Source organism: Bos taurus, chromosome 2 (genome assembly GCF_002263795.3).
Source record: "Bos taurus isolate L1 Dominette 01449 registration number 42190680 breed Hereford chromosome 2, ARS-UCD2.0, whole genome shotgun sequence".
NCBI lineage: Eukaryota > Metazoa > Chordata > Mammalia > Artiodactyla > Bovidae > Bos > Bos taurus.
Window position 1 is genome coordinate 35,153,452 of NC_037329.1, and position 20,192 is coordinate 35,173,643.

At 33.6% G+C, this 20,192-nt stretch overlaps 1 protein-coding gene and 1 long non-coding RNA gene across 9 annotated transcripts in view; one reads left to right on the forward strand and one right to left on the reverse strand.

The window, feature by feature from the left end:
• The window catches only part of TANK (TRAF family member associated NFKB activator), a 96,138-nt gene that overhangs the window by 10,078 nt on the left and 65,868 nt on the right, over positions 1-20,192 (reverse strand). For all 8 annotated transcript variants that reach the window (NM_001192264.1, XM_005202471.5, XM_024976823.2 and 5 more), the window contains exons 4-6: positions 19,507-19,625; positions 1,164-1,240; positions 411-526 (exon numbers count right to left, since the gene is read on the reverse strand). In NM_001192264.1, coding sequence (NP_001179193.1) covers positions 411-526; positions 1,164-1,240; positions 19,507-19,625 — 312 coding nt within the window. The remainder of the gene's footprint in view (positions 1-410; positions 527-1,163; positions 1,241-19,506; positions 19,626-20,192) is intronic.
• Positions 1,115-4,351, forward strand: LOC132342965 (uncharacterized). Its single transcript, XR_009491571.1, has 2 exons — positions 1,115-1,339; positions 4,043-4,351. It is a non-coding gene; the product is annotated as an uncharacterized lncRNA (long non-coding RNA).

Below are 20,192 nucleotides of genomic sequence, written 5' to 3' on the forward strand. Positions count from 1 at the left end.
AAAAGCAAATCTAATGTTATAATTTTATTTAGCTCATATATGATAGTGTAGCTTCTAGGTTGTTTACTAATATATCAATTAATTTTAATAAGACACCCAATAGCAATTGAAGATTTTGAGAGATATAGCCTATATGTATTTTTCCAAGGTAGGACTTCTTATTAAGAGGATTAGTAATTACGTCAATCAATTCAATCTGAATAGCGCTACACAAAATAGACAGGGAAGAGGCCAATAATTATATAATGTAATAATTACAGAATTAAACAGCACTTACCCACTATAAGTGGTGAAAGGCACAAGTCACAATCCTCAGCACTTAATAAGCATTTAGAAATATTTTCACAATCAAAAAGAAATCAATTTCAACCAATAAAATTAACATTACTGTATATTAAATCAAACCTTACCAGGTGCAGCGGATGGTACATTAAGTTTGCTTAAGTGGTCTTTTTGTGCTTTAGCTAGCAAGCATATTCTATGAAATTCTTCTTTCAGATCCCGGAAAGTCTTCTCTATATAGCTTCTAAAAATAAATTAACATTTTAAAATGTAAAGACTATATCTTCAAATTTAAAAAATCATGATTGAATTTACAAGCACCTTTGACTCTACCACAAAATAATTACTGAAAGGTTCAAATTTAAAAATATCATTTTAAATTCCTAGACAATATTTCCTAAAACAACTTTAATACTTGGCAAGCCAGGCACAAAGTGAGTGATAAAGTTCTAATACATACATATTGCACAAACTAGCACGTCTCCTGATTCCTATATTTCACTTATGCTGGCTGTCTCATTCTTACATTAGAAGCTGCAGTGTATTGCCTTTTTGTCCTCTGTAGATATTTTAAACAGAAAAAACTTAATTTTTTATTTTTTACATTGAAAAGATTAAAGATCTATCCATATAGAATGATGTGGCCATAATACTTACTCTACTGAAATAGGAGAACTTCAGAGAGTTCAGCTTTTAGAGCATCTGTGATATTAACTATATGACTTATTTAGGTCATTTTAACATGGAGAAGCCTTGAGTACATCTCTTCTGGTTTTAAAAGGCTGCTGTTTCTTACAATTGCTAAAAACTTAAGTATGTAAATAAACTTGTATTTCAATATTTATAATTTGTAGAGTGGGCAAAGAAGGATACAGAACTACCTTTCATGGAATAAAGGAGTGCCAAGATTCCTTGGTGAAGTTTCTTTCCTTGGAGAGGAAACCTCTTGTCTTCTTACCTTAAAGATATAAAATGATTACCACTTTAAATTGCTTCCAAACTCAAATGAGAATGGATTAACAGAAAACAATGGAAAATTTACCTTCCTCACTGAAAAGTAAGTTTAGTTTTACATATATATATTTGTATTAAAGTCAAAGTGTTAGTCCCTCGGTCGTGTCCAACTCTTTGTGACCCCATGGATTGTGGCCCTCCAGGCTCCTCTGTCCATGGGATTCTCCAGTCAAGAATACTGGAGTGAGCAGTCATTCCCTTCTCCAGGGGATCTTCCTGACCCAGTGATTGAACCCTGGTCTCTTGCATTGCTGGCAGATTCTTTGTTTACTTCAAAGGTAAGGCACCAGGCAGGGAAGCCCCATATATATGTATATATTACAACAGATTTTTAAAAAATGAGAACATTCAGTAGAAAAAGGAAAATGAAAGTAGAAAAATAAGATGAAGTCATGAAGTATTTCTGGTAACTTCAATACTATTTCCAGTACTGCTAATATCTTGATGAAATTGCTACTCTGATCACCAAGCATCTGACATGACTAGAAACTTTAGGAAAAAAAATCCATGTGAGTTTACTTCTTTTCCATTATTGGCCTATACATCTAAATCAATGTCTTTGTATTTTGCTATAGATTCTTTGATGAGAAATGCAGCTGTATAAGAGGAATAAAGAAAACCAAGTTACAGTTCTTTAGCATTTAACAAGCATTTTTAAAGACTGTGCAATTATGAATTTAAGCTCCTTTAACACAAGTTCTTGCCACCACCCTGTGGTTTCCACTGGTATTACACTTATCATGACACACAAGTCAACATTAAAGAACATGTATCCATGGCATAGTTTAGATTTTTTTAAAATCTTCAATCACACCTAGAGAACTTTGTGTACCTTTTAAAACTACAAATTGATAAATTCAAATATTTGAAAACTTAATATTATTCAATTATTTATAATTTGGCCAAACTGCATGGGATCTTATTTAAGTTCAAATTCAAACAAGTATTTTATATTAAGTGACTTTTCAGATTTTATTCAATTAAGGGCATTGTAGCTATTACTAACATGGATAATTTTACTTCATTGCTTACCACCTGAGTACATCTCCCTTATAACCTTACTTTCCAATAGGTTCTTTCAGTTTCTTAGGAGTATTTGTTTGTTCTTTAGGGAAAAATCTGATTCTAGTTTGTTTTTCTTAAAATTCGTATCTTCTCCAATTTCTTCAGTTTATCGTTCTACTTTTCCAGCTTTTTCTAAATACTAGTGTTTGCTTAACATTTCTAAAATAGTGTTATTAGTAAGTAGTAAAATATAATCTTGGCAACACAAACATTTGCGATTTTATGTATTATGTTTTCATACTGAGGTAAAACAAAGATCATTTGTTGATGCACACTTTTTGTCTGCAATATTTAGGCCATTTCTTCTTCTGGATTAAAACTGCTTTGTTGAGCTTTATGGCTTCCCAGGTGGCTCAGTGGGTAAAGAAGCCACCTGCAAAGCTAAAGATGCAGGAGAATGGATTTGATCCCTGGGTCAGGAAATCCCCTGAAGAAGGGCACTGCAACCCCTCCAGTATTCTTGCCTGGAGAATCCCTCGGACGAAGGAGCCTAGTGGGATACTGTCCAGAGTTGGACATAACTGAAGTGACTAAGCATGCACGCATGCACACACTGAGCTTTACAAAGCAGTCATATAAAAGACATTTTCACATTCACAGTTTGTTTTTAAAAGTGGTAGACAATGTTTTCCTTTAGTGTTATGTGCAATTAGAACACCAGTAGATTTTAGTGTAGATGAGGCAAAAAGGCAACATTTTAAAGCTAACCAATCATGTCAGGACACTGCAAGAATAAAAACCTCTGAAAAGGTTATATTAAATCTATAGCAACAAAATAGAGAAGAGGTAATATTAAGAGAACAGAAATATCTGACAATTTAAATAATAAAAAAAGGTGATTAAACTAATAATCTCCTTTTAAAATTTAGTATCTGAGATTCTCAACATGTAAAAAAAAAACCAACTCTCTTAGGAGCTAGAAATAACCAGAGAAGTAACTCCTATAATTTTTGTCTGAAAATGAAGATAGTTAAAAGAAAACAGTGATGAAGACTATTCCAGTTTTCAAAGTATACTGATTCACACATAAAGTAGGAATGATTGCTTCTGAAACTAAAGCCTAAAGACTAATGGGGCAGGGGGGAGAAAGAGGTGAAGAAAAGGTAGAAAAAGAACGATGAATTTTTGTTTTGCTTGCCAAATAACTCGTGTCGACTTACTTCTGAATTTATCTGGAAAAGATTCCTGGATTGTACTGGCAGGGGGTAAAGGAAGACAGACTTACTGAAGAATCTCTGAAGCATCTAAATTAAGGACTTCAAGTTTTCTTTGGAGTTAGGGACAGCTCTACTATTATTTCTGTTACTATTGATATATTTCAAATGAAATTTTTATGTCCCACATCCCAAGAGAAAATTCAAGAGATCTTAACATGCTAGTTAAAAAAAATAAAGGAAAGTAATTCTCTGACATTTTGAAGCAGGGTTTATCTAGAATGGGTAGAGAAAGTTAATGTTATTTTCCATTGTAGCTATCAAATGCAATTTTCTGAAAAAGATCATCTATTTTCTCATAGGATTTAAGATTAGTATAGTTAATAGCAACTCAGAAGCTCAGAATTTCTTTTAAATGGTAAAATTATCTTACCTAATGAAGACTACTCAGTTTTGTGAGCATATCAGAGAGTAAGTGAACATTAGAAGAGATAACTAATATTTTGCTATTTTCAAATATTTTCCAGGTGGGTCCTGCACTGCAGGAAGTTGAAGTTACTACAACTTCAGATAAGGAAGCAAGAAAACTCTGAACGTTATATTTTAGGAGATTTTAACATGAAATCATTCAACAAATGAATTTATTTCGAGGTACTAAAACTTAAAATACTTAACATTATAAACTGTTCCAAGTACTAGTTTGGAAATGGCGAACTTGTGGAATGAATACTGAAATAAGAGTTTTACACGTCGTACTTTCATTTACACTTCCAGTATGGCACTGGATAAGTCATTCAACTAAATCATTAAGATAAACCCATTTGAAACAGTTGGAAGACGTTGTGAAATGATTCCTTAAATTTCCTCTTATGTAAATTGGGAGAATTTGTTTTAGTGTAAATCAATTTAGGTTTCTCATAGATGAGTAGTATATATAAAAAAATGTTCTGTTCAAGACCTAGTTAAATATGCAAAGATATTTAAGAAGGAGAAAAATGAAAAAGTGCTAATATTTCATTAGTCCAAAACCTTCTTATTCTTAATGCATATGATAATGGCAAATATTTTTGTGTTGGAATCCAAGACTTGTCACACATCAACATTTCAAAGAAAGAAATGTATATTTCCCCTAATGCCTGCCTTTTTAATATTTGGCACTAAAAGTATTTTGTTCTTTTTATAAATCGATGTAAAAAATACAGAAATGATTCACAATAGCAAACATATGAATTCAATCTATGTGTCAATTGATGATGGATGCGTAGTGAAAGAAAATGTGGTATATATGCAATAGAATATTGTGTGTACACACACACACACATATTTTAAGGCTGAAGACATCAGCTTTAAAAAAGAAGAAAATTCTGTCATTTGAGACAATATGGATAAATCTAGAGGACATTATGTTATGTGGAATAAGATAAGACAGGCACAGAAAAACAAATATAGCACAATCTCACTTATATGTGAAATCTAAAAAAGTCAAACTCATAGAAGCAGTGTAGAATGGTGGCTGCCAGGGTTTGGGGGAAGGTAGTGGGGGGAGATTTGAGTACAAAGTTTAAGTCATGCAAGATCGATCAATTCTGGAGATCTAAAGCAGAGTATGACAACTACAGTTAATACTACTATACTGCACACTTGAAATCTGCTAAGAGTATAAATCTTAAATGTTTTCACCACAATAAAATAGAAAAATACTTATATGAAGTGATAGATATGTTAATTAGCTTGACTGTGGTGATCATCTCATAATGTATACATATATCAAAACATGTTATACATTGTAAATATACGTAATTTTTATTTGTCAATTTATACCTCCAAAAAGCTAAGGGAGAAGAAGAAATGCAAAAAACAATTTTAATCAGAATCATTAGTTGACTCATTAGTTTTTCTTAAAAATCATTAGTTTTTAAAAATTTTGAAGAACTAAAGTCAGCAAAACTAAACTGAGTTATTTCAAACTCTTCAATACTTTTAGGGTATATTCTCTCATATGGAGGGAATCTTACCTTTACAAGGCTAATACTGAATAAAGGTGGTAAGTCTTCAGTGATACGTATTTGAACTATAGCAATGACTATCACTTTATTCTAGGATTCATATCAAAGATTCTCTCTATATTTAGCTGAGATCCTTTCATGCAAAAGGAATATTTATTTTCCAATATCTCAGGCCACTGAGTGTAGGGTATATTTGATTTTACTTCTGAGATTATGTTTTTAAAACAGAAAAGAGAGCTATGTTTTTACTTGGAATCAATATCAACCAAGAAGTCAAGGTGAGATGGGATGGATCAGTAAAGGGAATATAGACTGTGGAATAGTTATAAGCACTAGCTTAATAAAATTTACTACAGAAAAAGAAAAACGAGCAATGGAAAAAGAAACTGAAAATAAGGATTCAGTTATCACTTAGATTTCTGAAACTAAGAATGAAATGTTAAAGGAGAAACTGAGGTTGCGTTTATTAGTGTAGATATACTGAGACAAAAATGGACTGAGAAAGGGAAGAGCTTCAAGTAGAAACAGGAACAAAAAAGTTACAAGAGATTGGATAAGAATATAAAAGCATATTAAAAGTTTAAAGACAAAATATAATTTTAAAAAATACATAGAAATTGTGTTTATAAGAACTTATGGCCATGTGAAATCTATGGTCCTCTCACTCTCAGTAGTATTACTGAAAATCTAGAAAAGCAAAAGGAGCACAAATTCTAGGAGCCTTATTGGTTCTGCATGATGCAGTATGCTAGGCAGATCCACTGCTGGTGCAGGAACAATTCCAGGGCAAGATGGGATCCATCCCAGAGTTCTGAAGGAAGTGACAAGAAAATAAACAATATAAAAATAATATTAAATATCCCAATTATTTCCAAGTGCTTCATAGGGTTTTGGTTTAATGTTAATACCCTCAAACTACTATCAACTCAATGTTACAATAAAACATTAAAAAAAGTTGTCTTGCTGAATTTTCTTAACAAATAAATATATCTAATTGTGGGAATGCCTTTTTATATGGAACAGAAAATAAATGATTAATTTTAAAAAGTAAGATTTCCCATACTTCCCTCACCCCTTTGCTGAACACTACATTTAAAACAAAATAACCTGGGAAAATTCTTTTCATTAACTACTCATTTTATGTTTTGTTATTACCATGGTGAACAGAGAATATCTTCATGAAAATAGCTGTTATTTAAGCAACTTGCATATATTATTTAACTTAATCCACATAATCTTGTGAATTGTTGTTATTTAGTCGCTAAGTCGTGTCTGACTTTGCAACCCAATGGACTGTGGTCCACCAGTTTCCTCTGTCCATGGGCTTTTCCAGGCAAGAATACTGGAGTAGGTTGGCCACTTCCTTCTGCAAGGGATCTTCCCAGGAATTGAATTTGCATCTCTTGTATTGGCAGATGGATTCTTTACCACTGAGCCACCAAGGAAGCTCAATCTTGTGAATTAAGTATTAATACTTGAATTTGATTTTAACACTTGCTAGAGGCTTTGCTAGAGGCCTCCCTGGTGGCAGAAGACGCAGGTTCGATCCCTGTGTCCAGAACATCCCCTAGAGAAAGAAACGGCAACCCCCTCTAGTAATCTTGCCTGGGAAATCCCATGGACAGAGGAGCCTGGGGGGCTACAGTCTATGGAGTTGCAAAGAGTCGTACATGACTTAGTGACTACAACAACAGTTACTAAGGCTTTGGAAAGGTCAAATAATTTGCCTACCATCTAGCAGAAAGAGAAGCTACAATTGGAACCCAAATCTTAGTGCCCCAGGCTCCCAACTTCTTGGTTTATAGGTCCTAATTGCTAGAGAAGTAAAATAGTAAGGTTATCTAACCTGGAGAAGGGAAAGGCTACCCATTCCAGTATTCTGGCCTGGAGAATTCCATGGACTATATATATAGTCCATGGGGTCACAACGAGTTGAACATTACTGAGCGAACATTACTGAGTGACTTTCACTTCACTTCATTTCACTTCATCTAGCATGATGAGGAAGATGGATAACACTTACACATTGCACCAATGGAAACTAATTTTAAGATTCTAAAACTTGTCTGTCATATAACAAATATAGTTCTCAGTGAGGCATAGTTATAAGCCAAGTTTTGATATTTAAATATTACCTGGGGGAAGAAACTTTTGGTATAGCCTTTTTTTGTGCTCAAGAATATCAAGAAATTTAAACCCCAAAATTACCTGGATAGATTTACTGAAGCTTTACAAACCAGTTCATGTATTCTCAGAGGCAATTTGGCAACAGTTTCTTAACCAAAATTTCAGTTTAAGTGTTTCTCAACCTTGTCATTAAAAGCTAACCATCTGACAACGCATGACAACTGGAGTACCTTACTGTTAATTCTATCCTTTCAAAACCTTACTTCTCTACCTGCCTTCCTAAATACCTCCTAATAGACAACTGGACATAGTTATAGTAGCTGACTGAAAATCCTTGTCTGATAATCTCAGTTGGTACATTATTTCATGATTGATATCTGTTCCCTTGAAACTGGGTGATATTTTCTTGACTCACCATACATTGAATAATTTTGGACTATACCCCAAACACTGTGAATATTACATTGGGGAGACATTATTTTATGGTGCCAAAGGGTGTTGATGTTTTTTGTTTTCGCCAGGTAATTAGATTGTTTAGACGCAGACTCCACACTGTCACTCCTCTGAAGAGCAGCAGCTCAGTTCTCAGCTCATTCCTTTATGCTTTAGCTGCAAACTGCTTTCAGTGTGCCCACACATCCTTGGTTTTGGGGAGATCCAGAGACTTAGGCTTAAACACAGAACTTTGAGTTCATTTTTTCTGGCTCTCTCCTCTATGGGGCTCCTTCCCTCTCTGGTGACAGTTGTTATTCTGGGCTCATTTTCCTTTCTGGTTCTTGCAGCCAGGATGGTGGTAGGCTTTCGATTGGAATTTCAGCCACTAGAACTGTGGCCACCCTCAAGACAAAACCACAAAAAACTTGTAAATTTACTCTGAGCCAATTATATGCTCCACATTTTGACTCCTCTCCAAAATATGCAAAGTTTATACCTAAAGTCCTCAGATAATTGTTTTGTTTGTATGTTGCACAGTTATTACTGTTATTTGTAGAGGACTGGTTTGCTCAGTACTCATTCCTCATTGTAACATAAGCTGAACTTCAAAACTCAATTTTCTTTTGTTAACCCCTCCATTCTTTTGAGGATTTCACCATGGTTTTCTAGAGATGTCTTCATCACCAATCCAATGACCTTTCCTAAAGTTCACCTTCTGCTTAATGCTCATTTGACAGTTTTCCACCCTAGTGAGCAGCTTTTCTTTCTTGATAATCTTTTGGCTACCAGTATAATATTTAGGTTTTCTTAAGTTCTGGTGTTTTCACTGGTCCTTATTCTTCCAAGACTAAAAATGAGGGTATTCTCTAAGATTAAGACATGAGGGTACACTGTTCTTCCCTCATTATACACCTTTCTTATTATTCATTCTCATGTTATGTCTATCAAGTATTCATTTCTTAAAGTCTATCTTCAGGCTCACCCTATCTCTTGATAGCCACTCTCAATCTTCTTTGAATCCAATATATTTTTACATATTTTGTTCCCTATTGTAGAGCACCACATTTTAATATATAACGTAATGACCATTTCCTTAAATCTGATTAACACTGCTAATCTTTATCTTCCTTTATTAATATAAGGCCATTCTCCTTAGCATCAAAAAACCTTAGAGAAAGATAAAACCTTAAGGAAACTGAGATTAGGCTTTCCTGGAATAGTAAAATTCAAAACAAAGCTAGAAGTCTGATAAAATGCTACCAACTTTTTATTTTGCCAAGAAAAAGCTTAGTAAAAACAACTAACTATAAAGATTTCTTATCTTTTTCATATAAATGAGAAATTGAGAGACTTCCTTGGTGGTCCAGTGTCTAAGACTCTGCACTCCCTAAGGAGGAGGCCTGGGTTTGATCCCTGGTCAGGGAACTAGATTCCATATGTTGCAAATAAGAGTCCGCATGCCACAACTAAAGATCCCACATGCTGTAAATGAAGACCAAAGATCCTGAGTGCCACAACCAAGAGCTGGTGTAACCAAATAAATGTTAAAAAAGAGAGAAAAAAAAAAAAGGACATTTATCAAAAAAGTAGAAGGGAGAGTTTTAGATTTAGCTTTACCAGAAAGTTTTCACTCTGTCCTCAGGACAAGGTAAGAAACAAGAGCTGGGACAAGAACAGGGATTCTGTGACTGCAACATGGGAAAAGAGGAGGAGGAGAGAAGGTTCAATGAGCAGCATCAAGAAGGAAAGCAGGGTCTACTGTGGCAACTGACCACCCAGCAGGGATATATCCTAAATTACACTTTCAGGGAATCTGGACAAGTCAGTGAGCCCTTGCAGCATTATTTGGATGAAATGTAGAAGGAAACATAATACTGAAGAGCAATTAGAGGTAGAAACAGCAGTGGGTAAACCCATCCAATATGGAATACAGAAATCACTACTGATAAACAAAAGAGGAGAGAGAAAACAAAAGATAGCCACCTCAGAATTATTTGGTTTTCCAAAAGGAACTTAACAGAGAAGGAGAAAAACAAATCACATTTAATAATGGCTTAGAGAAAGCCCAGGAACTAATTTACAATAGTTTTATTAGGATTCTAGGATCTTTCTATTTTAGAGCAAAGTATCAAGTGTATGGAAAGATGTTTAATTGACAAAGAAAAAAAAATCTTTCAGGGAAAAAGTCAGCTTTCATAACAGGGCAGGAGTGCCTTAAGCAAGCAACAAAGACACTGAAAGAGCATAACATATTGGCTACAAATGATAAATTAGGTGTGCCATCCCCATCTCTTCCCATCAAATTCTAGCAATAGCTTAAAGAAGACTACAAATTCAATAAGAGTTGTTAAAGTAGCAACTTTCCCGGTGGTCCAGTGGTTAAGACGCCATGCTTCCACTGCAGGCCACAGAGGTTCGATCCCTGCCTTGGTCAAGATAAATTAGGGATGAATAGAATACAGTAACTCTGTGTTGTGGACTCTGGAGAAGAGTAGAAAAAAGAAAACAGGGAAATGTAAGAAAGCGTACAAAAGTGGGAAATAAGGGGAGAAAAGCCACATTTGAGATATTTAAATTTGCTTAGAAGTCAGAGAAAAAGATTTAAAAAATAATATGCCACGTCTCATTATCTTCTCCCCTCAAAATTTATTTCCAGTATAATAATAAAGCAAAACCTAAAATTACATATTAAATTAAAAACCAGAGGCTCACCAAGATTAATATAGAGAAATCTGTTGTGTTTCTTTACATTAACAATAAAGTATCAGAACTGGAAAGTATCAATAAAAGAATAATCCCTTTTAAAATCACATCACAAAATAAATAAAACACTTAGAAATAAACCTGATCAAGGAGGTGAAAGACTTACATGCTGAGAACTAAAAAACATTAATAAAGGAAACAGCAGATGATTCAAGGAAATGGAAAGACATTCCATGCTTTTAGATTGGAAGAATTAATATTGTTAAAATGGCTGTACTACTCAAAGTAATCTACAAATTTAATGTGATCCTTATCAAATTACCCATGACATTTTTCACAGAACTAGAACAAATAAGCCTAAAATTTATATAGAACCCTAAAAAACCCAGAATTGCCAAAGGAATCCTAAGGAAAAAGAACAAAGCTGGAGGTATAACGCTCCCAGATTTCAGACAATACCACAAAGCTGTAGTAATTAAAACAGCACTATACTGGCACAAACAGATGGATCAACAGAACAGAGCAGAGAGCCCAGAAATAAACTCACACACCTACAGTCAATTCATCTTTGAGAAAGGAGGCAAGAATATACAATGGAGAAAAGAGTTTGTTTAGCAAGTAGTTATCGGGAAAGACAGAAATCTATTAAGTTAGAACACACCCTCACACCATACACAAAAATAAAATGGCTTAAAGACTTAAATATAAGACATGACCCCATAAAGCTCCTAGAAGAGAACATCGGTAAAACATTCTTTGACACAAATTGTACCAATGTTTTCTTTGGTCAGTCTCCCAACAGAAATAAGACCAAAAACAAACAAATGGGGTCTAATCAAACTTATAAGATTTTGCATAGCAAAAGAAAGTATAAACAAAAGGAAAAGATAACCTATAGAATGGGAGAAAATATTTGCAAATGATGTGACTGACAAGAGCTTAATTTCCAAAATATACAACCAGCTGACACAACTCATTAACAGGAAAAAAAAAAAAACCCCAATCAAAATATGGGCAGAAATATATATGGAATTTAGAAAGATGGTAACAATGACCCTATATATGAGACAGCAAAAGAGACACAGATGTAAAGAAGAGACTTTTGGACTCTGTGGGAGAAGGCGAGGGTGGGATGATTTGAGAGAACAGCACTGAAACATGTGTATTACCATATGTGAAACAGATCGCCAGTCCAGGTTCGATGCATGTAGACAGGGTGCTCAGGGCTGGTGCACTGGGATGACCCTGAGGGATGGGAAGGGGAGGGAGGTGGGAGGGGAGGTAGGATGGGGAACACATGTACACTCATGGCTGATTCATGTCAATGTATGGCAAAAACCACCACAATATTATCAAGTAATTAGCCTCCAATTAAAATAAATTAAAAAAAATATATGGGCAGAAAACCTAAATAGACATTTCTCTAAAGAAGATGTAAGATTGCCAATAGGCACATGAAAAGATGCTCAACATTATTAATCATTAGATAAATGCAAATCAAAACTACAGTGAGGTACCACCTCATACTGGTTAGAATCAGTTCAGTTTAGTCACTCAGTTATGTCCAACTCTCTGCGACCCCATGGACTGCAGCACGCCAGGCTTTCCTGTTCACCAACTCTCGGAGTTTACTCAAACTCATGTCCATCAAGTCAGTGATGCCATCCAACCATCTCATCCTTTGTTGTCCCCTTCTCCTCTTGCCTTCAATCTTGCCCAGCATCAGGGTCTTTTCTAATGAGTCAGTTCTTCAATTTTTACAACAGAAATTTCAATGTAAATATTAAAATGATTTGGATATCAATTTTTGTCTTAGAGTTTGTGATATATTTATTACGACACTTTGGGAAAACTTTAAAGAATAAACTTGTTGAAAGCAACCTTCTAATTATTATTCTATCAGAAAGTTTATAAACAAAGACTAATCATCAAAGAAAGTAATATAGAAGTGTTACGTATAAGAAGAAGGCATATTCCAATCTCTAAAAATAAAACCAGGGGGAATGGAACATTTGCTCTGAGAAGGCAAGTTACTATACACAGACACATCTTCTCCAACTCTTTGTAATCCCTAGGCTAGGCTGTGATGTGCCATTGTATAGTGAACATTTCTATCTAATAAAAGATGAATCAAGCCTTAATGGAATAAGGGATATATATATATATATACACACACACACACACATATATATACATACATATATATATATATTTTTTTTCTTTTTACAAAAGTAAGAATGTAAGAAGTCATATTTTTTTTAAAGTTCCTCTCTCAGGAAAGGTATGGTATGTTTGGTGATGTAAATCTTATTTTATTTTGTCATGGAAATCACTTGATAGTTACCTATCTTGACTAATGGTCTGATTTCTGTTCAAATTATAAAACAATATTTATCATATACCTGTATATGATAACTTTTATTTTAAAGCATTAACTATGCATGTAAAACCAGGTACCTGATAATATATAGCAACCTAGCCCACAAATAAATCTAGTTTAAGAGACTTACAACAGAGAAAGTATCTACAGTGGTGAGAGAAGATATGAGGGCTTGAAACTCAGACGGAGATCTCGAAGTGAGAAGTGCACTTGAAGTCCAGAGTATATGAGATATGAACAATTTAAGGATGGAAACCTCCCAAGGCCATCCAAGACCTAGACTTGTGAGGCAAAGATTTTATAAGCTACAGTGCCTGCCAAAATTGTCACACAATAAATGGAGGAACACACCATGGGTAAATGTCTCTCACTGAAGGTCTACAGAATAAAGAAACAAAAAGAAGCACTATCCTCTGAAGTCATGATTATGTCATTTAAAAAAGTTTATAGTAAATGAAATTGGTTTTTCAAAACCCTCAGTTTTAGCTGTCCGTTTATTTTATGTTGTCCATAGTAGCCTGGAATAATATTAGTCCTTGCCTAGAAATTATTATTTTTCAATTAAAATACTGTACAAAACTTAAGTTTACATGTCTACGTATATACTATTAAGATATAAGCAAGTTAAGAATTTATTTTTTTCCCCCCTACTTAAACTAAATGTTGAGTGCCTGATCAAGTGTACCTTTAGCTCACTGGGAATATTTATTTCTAAATTAAGGTTCTATATATTTATCTGTGGGCTTCCCTTGTGGCTCAGCTGGTAAAGAATCTGCCTGCAATGCAGGAGACCTGGGCTCAATATCTGGGTTGGGAAGATCCCCTGGAAAAGGGAAAGGCTACCCACTCCAGTATTCTGGCCGGGAGAATTCCATGGACTGTGTATAGCCCATGGGGTCGCAAAGAGTCAGACACCACTGAACGACCTTCACACATATTTATCTGTACCATAAAATGATAATTAGAATTTCATTTTGTCATGTAATAAGGGTTTCATATTGTCTTATAATTTGCTTGCTATTACTATGGATCTGCAAATCTTTGTTTCCCCAACTAGGCTGCAGCTCCTTAAAAAAGGCAAATTTTACCTCTTTTTTTTTTGGTATTCCTATCAAAGACTAGCAAAACTGGGAAAATAGAAGGGAGTTCAATAAATACTTCTTGTCTAAGTGATTGACAAGTGAATTTTTAGACATGAGTTTTCTTCAAACATGTCATAGCTTCTATATACACTTGCAATTGCTAGGTACAGCATATCTTATTTCCTTAATGTTAGCTCTGATGGCAGCTCCAAGCTCCATCACTGTTTTACTATTCTGAACCTACAAAATTTTTCCTGCTCGTCAAAACTACCATATATTTGTAGCTGGTATATCATTGTATCACAATGATAGCTACATTAGAAATTTGCCAAGTGTCTAACTAGCATCTTTCAGCAACAACTGTCTTCTTTGTATTTTTAAACTTTTGTTTAAAGTAAATACCTCAGATGAAAAAAAAGATGCATAAAGAATAAATTATATAAAATCAGAAACAAAGCATAAAAACAGCTGTTTCTACACATGAATACATGGTCTCTAATTAGTTAAAAGTTCAAATAAACTCATACAATATCTACTTTGTATCCTGGATCCTAGACCATTCAATAATGTCTATTTGGTTATTAAATCAGGACTTTAAGTCAGAGGGCAGTTTAGAGGTATTCAATGAATGAGAGAAAAAATTTACTAATATTGCTAAATTCTTTTATGTATTTTACATTATTGCTCCCTATATATTGTGTCAAAACACTCTAGACTTCTGTATAACTTACACACACACACACACAAATGGAAAAGAAAGATGACAAAATTTTGACACACCCTATACACCTAGGATAACATTCACTTTGACAACTGAAGTGGTTCCTAAAGCACTATTACAGAAAATTTTGTTTTCAAGATCATAAAAATGACCTAGAGGATTTTTCTGGCAGTCCAGTGATTAGGACTCTGTGTTTTTACTGCACTTGGCCGGGGTTCAAGTCCTGGTCAGGGAACTAAGATCCCACAAGTCATGTGGTGCAGCCAAAGAAAACCCCAGTATATTACAATCCTAGCTTTTTTACAAAAGTAAATTAAACAATGCCAATTTGTATTTACATTAAAATACAAAATTTGCTAAGTAATAACTGCCATCATGACATATGTTACTATGTCTGACAATGGTGTCCTGCAAACAAGATTGTAGTCTTTGCCAAGAATAAGTATATGTATTTTTGAGTGATTTGATTCTTTACAATTTTTAATTTTCACAGTAATAAAATGCAAGTTTCTTGGTTCTCTAAAGCACTGCTCAGCTAATCTCCCCTGAAAGTCTATATCCATATTAGAATTTTTGAAACTACTCTCAAGATAAATAAACTATGATATTTCTTTCCTCTGAGATGAATAATAATAGAATTCAGGAAGTCAAATTCATTATTAAATTCTGCCAGATTCCTTTACCTTTCATTCATATTTATCACGTGGTGAATGAAGCACTGTGCTGTCCCCCCCACACACTTGATCTTTTTGGTACCCTCTTCTGTACACCACAATCTACAATCCCTGTGATACTTTTAAATACAGTAGGTCTACAAAAACTTCGATAATATTTTTTTTTTCAAGAGGAAGAACTTATTTTCTTATCTCTGGAGCACTTAGTGATTCATTCCTAGTAAGCAGAATAAAGCAGAGGCAAAGGTGTGATTTTAGAGACTAGATTTTAGAAAGCACTATGGCCTCCTCCTTGCTATCTTATATCTCCTTCTTTCTTAGTCTGAGTAAGATACCTGTCAGTGTGATGAGAGGCCTGTGTGGCCAGGCCTCTTGTCAACAGCAATCCTGAAAGTGGATCCTCCAACCACAGTAAAGCCTTCAGATGACTGGAAGGCCTTGGCAACATCTTGACTTCAACAACATGGGATCCTGAACCAGTACCACCCAGCTAAATCACTCCTGAATTTCACAGGAAGTGAAATTCACAGGAAGTGATAGTTGTTGCTAAGTACTAGGGTAAATCTGAGGTGGTTTGTTATTATGATAGATAATATAATGAATTCTATCTCATCAAGAAACACTGTACAAACTACTGTGGTGAACAAAAAGTGAAACTCAGGTTTTCTTTTAAACTGAGGACTTCTCCCCTAATGTCTCTACACTGTAAACAGAATACTAAGGGTCATTCAATGATACACTCTGCTATCTTGACTCTTCATATCCTTTTAGAAATCAAAGGATTCTTGCATATTCTTTGTGTAAAAAAAGTGAAAGTGTTAGTCCCTCAGTCATGTCTGATTTTTTGTGACCCCATGGACTTGTGGCTGTCAGGCTCCTTGTGTAGGATTACCATAAACAGAGACTGAACTATAAATTTCATATTTCTCAAATACAATTTTCTAAAAGGGCCTCTTTTCCCTTCACTCTGTGTCTCATTTTCCAAGGCAGCCATAGTTGACATTTACTGTAATGTCCAGAGATCTTTCCCTTTTCAAATATGGTAATCAAATCCTAAACAAGATAAATATTCCTCAAAACTACCCACCAAAACAGAGGAGGAAAGGGCTGTGAGTGGTTAGTAGCAGCTTCCTTCTGTTACTGGTTCAAAACATTTCTGTTAAGTCACTAATTCATTAGAGACTTGGCCAACTGATCAGGAATGAAATCAATTAAGAGTTTTTTATAACACAGAGGACTATATTCAGTATGATAAATCATAATGGAAAAGAATATACAGAAAAGAATGTTTATAGTATATGTATAACTTTGCTGTACAGTAGAAATTAAAAAACAACGAAATTAATTAGTTTTTGAGAAGGGTAATAAACATAAAGTCACATTGAAAACAGGAAAAAAATTGTACCACTATCTTAGCCATTTCTGAATACTACCTGCTAGGTTTTATCTTGTGTATACATGCATACTTTTATAAAACTGCAAACAATATGGAATTTTTTCATTTTGGAAAAATCTTAAATGTATCCATACAATTTAAAGTTTTTAGGAAAGAATTTCATTTGTATTAGCCAAAAGTGTATTTAATTATAACTTAATAAGCATAGGCCAACATATATGCCACTGGAAAAGATTTTAATTTCAACTGGCCAGTATTTTTCTAAATTAGGTCTAAAGTTTCACAATGAATATATATCTAGCTCTTAAATACTCATAAATCCAATTTATTCATTCCTTTAGAATATATGTGTTCTCTTTAATCCTTTATATGTTTAGTGCTTATTAGCACTTTGGCTCTAGATATATAAAAGGAGATGAAAAAACTGAAATGGAAAATCATTAATTTTTATTATAGTACAAAAAGACTGAATTGAAGAGCTATTCAAAGTATTAAATACATGTGTGTGCTCAGTCACTCAGTAGTGTCCGACTCTTTGCAACCCCATGGACTGTAACCTGCCAGGCTCTGTCCATGCAATTCTCCAAGCAAAAATACTGGAGTGGGTTGCCATTTCCTACTCCAGGGGATCTTCCCGACACAGGGATCGAATCTGCATTGCTTGCACCTCTTGCATTGGTAGATGGATTCTTTACCACTGTGCCACCTGGGAAGCCCATTTTTAATGTATGTGTGTGCTCAACTGTGCACATTAAATATACAGTTGTCAAATATAGTAAGGAGAATTAAGAGAACTCAATGAATTTTAGATTTATTTCTTATTTGAAGCTTTCTATATTTTCCTCTTATCATCTGTCCACAAATATAATCAATGCAACATTATTAATTTTTTGATAATAAGCTACCTTTGACATGATTCCTGTTACACTTAATTTCAGCTCAAGTGTTCATAACTGACAGATGCTAAAACTTTCAAATAATGACAAATTATCCAAATTCAAAATAAACTAAATTAGTAACACATCTTAAGAGTTTTTCACATTACCCCTTTTGTTCTAATCAAGATTGCTATTTTCAAAAATACCTTCTATGTATTTTGAACTGGAGATATTTTATTATCTTCAAAGATATTATAATTAGAATAAACATAAGAATTGTGACTAAAATAGTAAATCATGACATTTAGAAGTCCTTGCAATAAGAAAATGGTCTGCAAATATTACTTACTTAAGCACTACCTTTATAAGTCAGCATTTTATAGTAGTTTAATGATTTTAAAATGTACTTACTAGGCTCTATCATAAAACTGTATTCTAAAAGTCAGAATCACTGTTTCTGAATTTTATGTTTGGCAAAATAAATCTAAACATATTCCAGTGGCATGGTTTCTTGTGTTTACTAGCAGTTTTAGATAAATGGAAATTGGCGTGAGGGTGAAGAGAGCTCAATGATTCAAATAAAAAACTAATACTGATTCTTAATAAAGAACTATGAACTGAGAAATACTGTAGGAAATTTTTCATTCTAAAATTTTTATTTATAGGGAAGTATCAAACAGGATTTCTCAATTTGATGTTAAATAAAAACAAGATAGTCTTAGTTCTCCCCATCTTTATTTTCCTTAAAAATGTACCCTTCCTGCATTGTATTTTTCTACTTTTATTATGCATTTATGTTTCTATAAATGATGTCATGCATTACATTTTTTAAAAATCTAAATAAATTATTCCTACTTTATCATTTTGTAATCTCCATTATTTATTCAACACTCTTTTGAAATCCAGGTATAGTAATATGTAAATATTTAGTTTAATTTTTCTAAAATGTTTAACTGTAATGATGTACCACTGTGCTACTGATGGATGTTTAGGTTATTTCTAACCAAAGTACCATGAACATCCTTGTGCATGTCTCCTCTGCAGATATGCAATATTCATTTTTACACTGCTTCAGTGAAGACTTTTGCTTAAGCTAGTCAGGTGGATTTTGTTTTTTAATTAAGCAAAGGCAAATGAAAAAACAAAAATGCTATTTTCTTGCCCAGAATCATCTGTGTATTACTATATTATTTTTATCTTTCTTTGTTAAATCTTTTATCTCTTTGGTAAACACCTGTGACATAGACAAGTAAATACTAGAAAATAAGAAATTTAAGCCTTTATTTTACTTGGAAATAGTGCTTCAAATATATTTAGGAACATGTAAGTTACTTGCTTGTATATAAAGAACTTCTATTTAGAATTCCAGAGGTGGATTCACTTCAAGAAAACAAAATGAGGAAGATGTGTTATATACTAGCATTTAAATTCTACTTCTTGTAATAACAGTGTCAGGGTTGAAAAGAATCTTGTCTGCTTTCTCCAACTTTCCTGCCCACCCCAAATGTAACAGAATATTGACTAAATAATTCAGAAAGTCTGATTTCTCATTTATTTTCTTTAGGGAATAAAATTGCAGCACAGTCTACCTTTGATTCTTTTTCTCTCGGTATTCCTGATTTTGCTTTATCATGAGGCTGATCAAGAGTCAAATTATTCTTCCTTGCTTCACTGTCTTCAAGCAGGGGAACATAGCCACAACTGTTATCTGTAAGACAAAAACCTCTTGGACCTAAGTAGGAAATCCTTGTTTTGGGTACCACTTAGAAAAGTAAAAAGAATATACACCCAAACCCCTAATTTTAAAGAGCAGAGATTTTGAACTATGGGTTTTAAAAATTCTTTAGATAATAGTTACTGTAACAATTTAGTTTTGCCCACTTAGATTTTGGCATATTTGATTCATATTTTTAAATTTTCATTTCTAATAAACACACAAAATTCCTACACTTCCAGTATCAGCAGTATACAGAATCTGTAGAATTTAAAAACTAGAAGTATGCCGTTTGTATCTTATCATCAGCAACCACAATTAAATTTTTATTTAAGAAATATATTCAGGTATGCATTTGTTGTTTATTTATTTGAATAATGACTCTATGCTTATTATTAAAAAATCAGAAAATGCAGACCTGCTGAAAAGAATAAATAAAAAGCTACTCACAGTTTTTATCATCTGTGAATGATTCCTATTAACATTTTGGTTTATATTTTACCAGAATTTTTCTTTTTCAATACATATAAATTCACAAGAAACAATTTTTTTGCATAGATA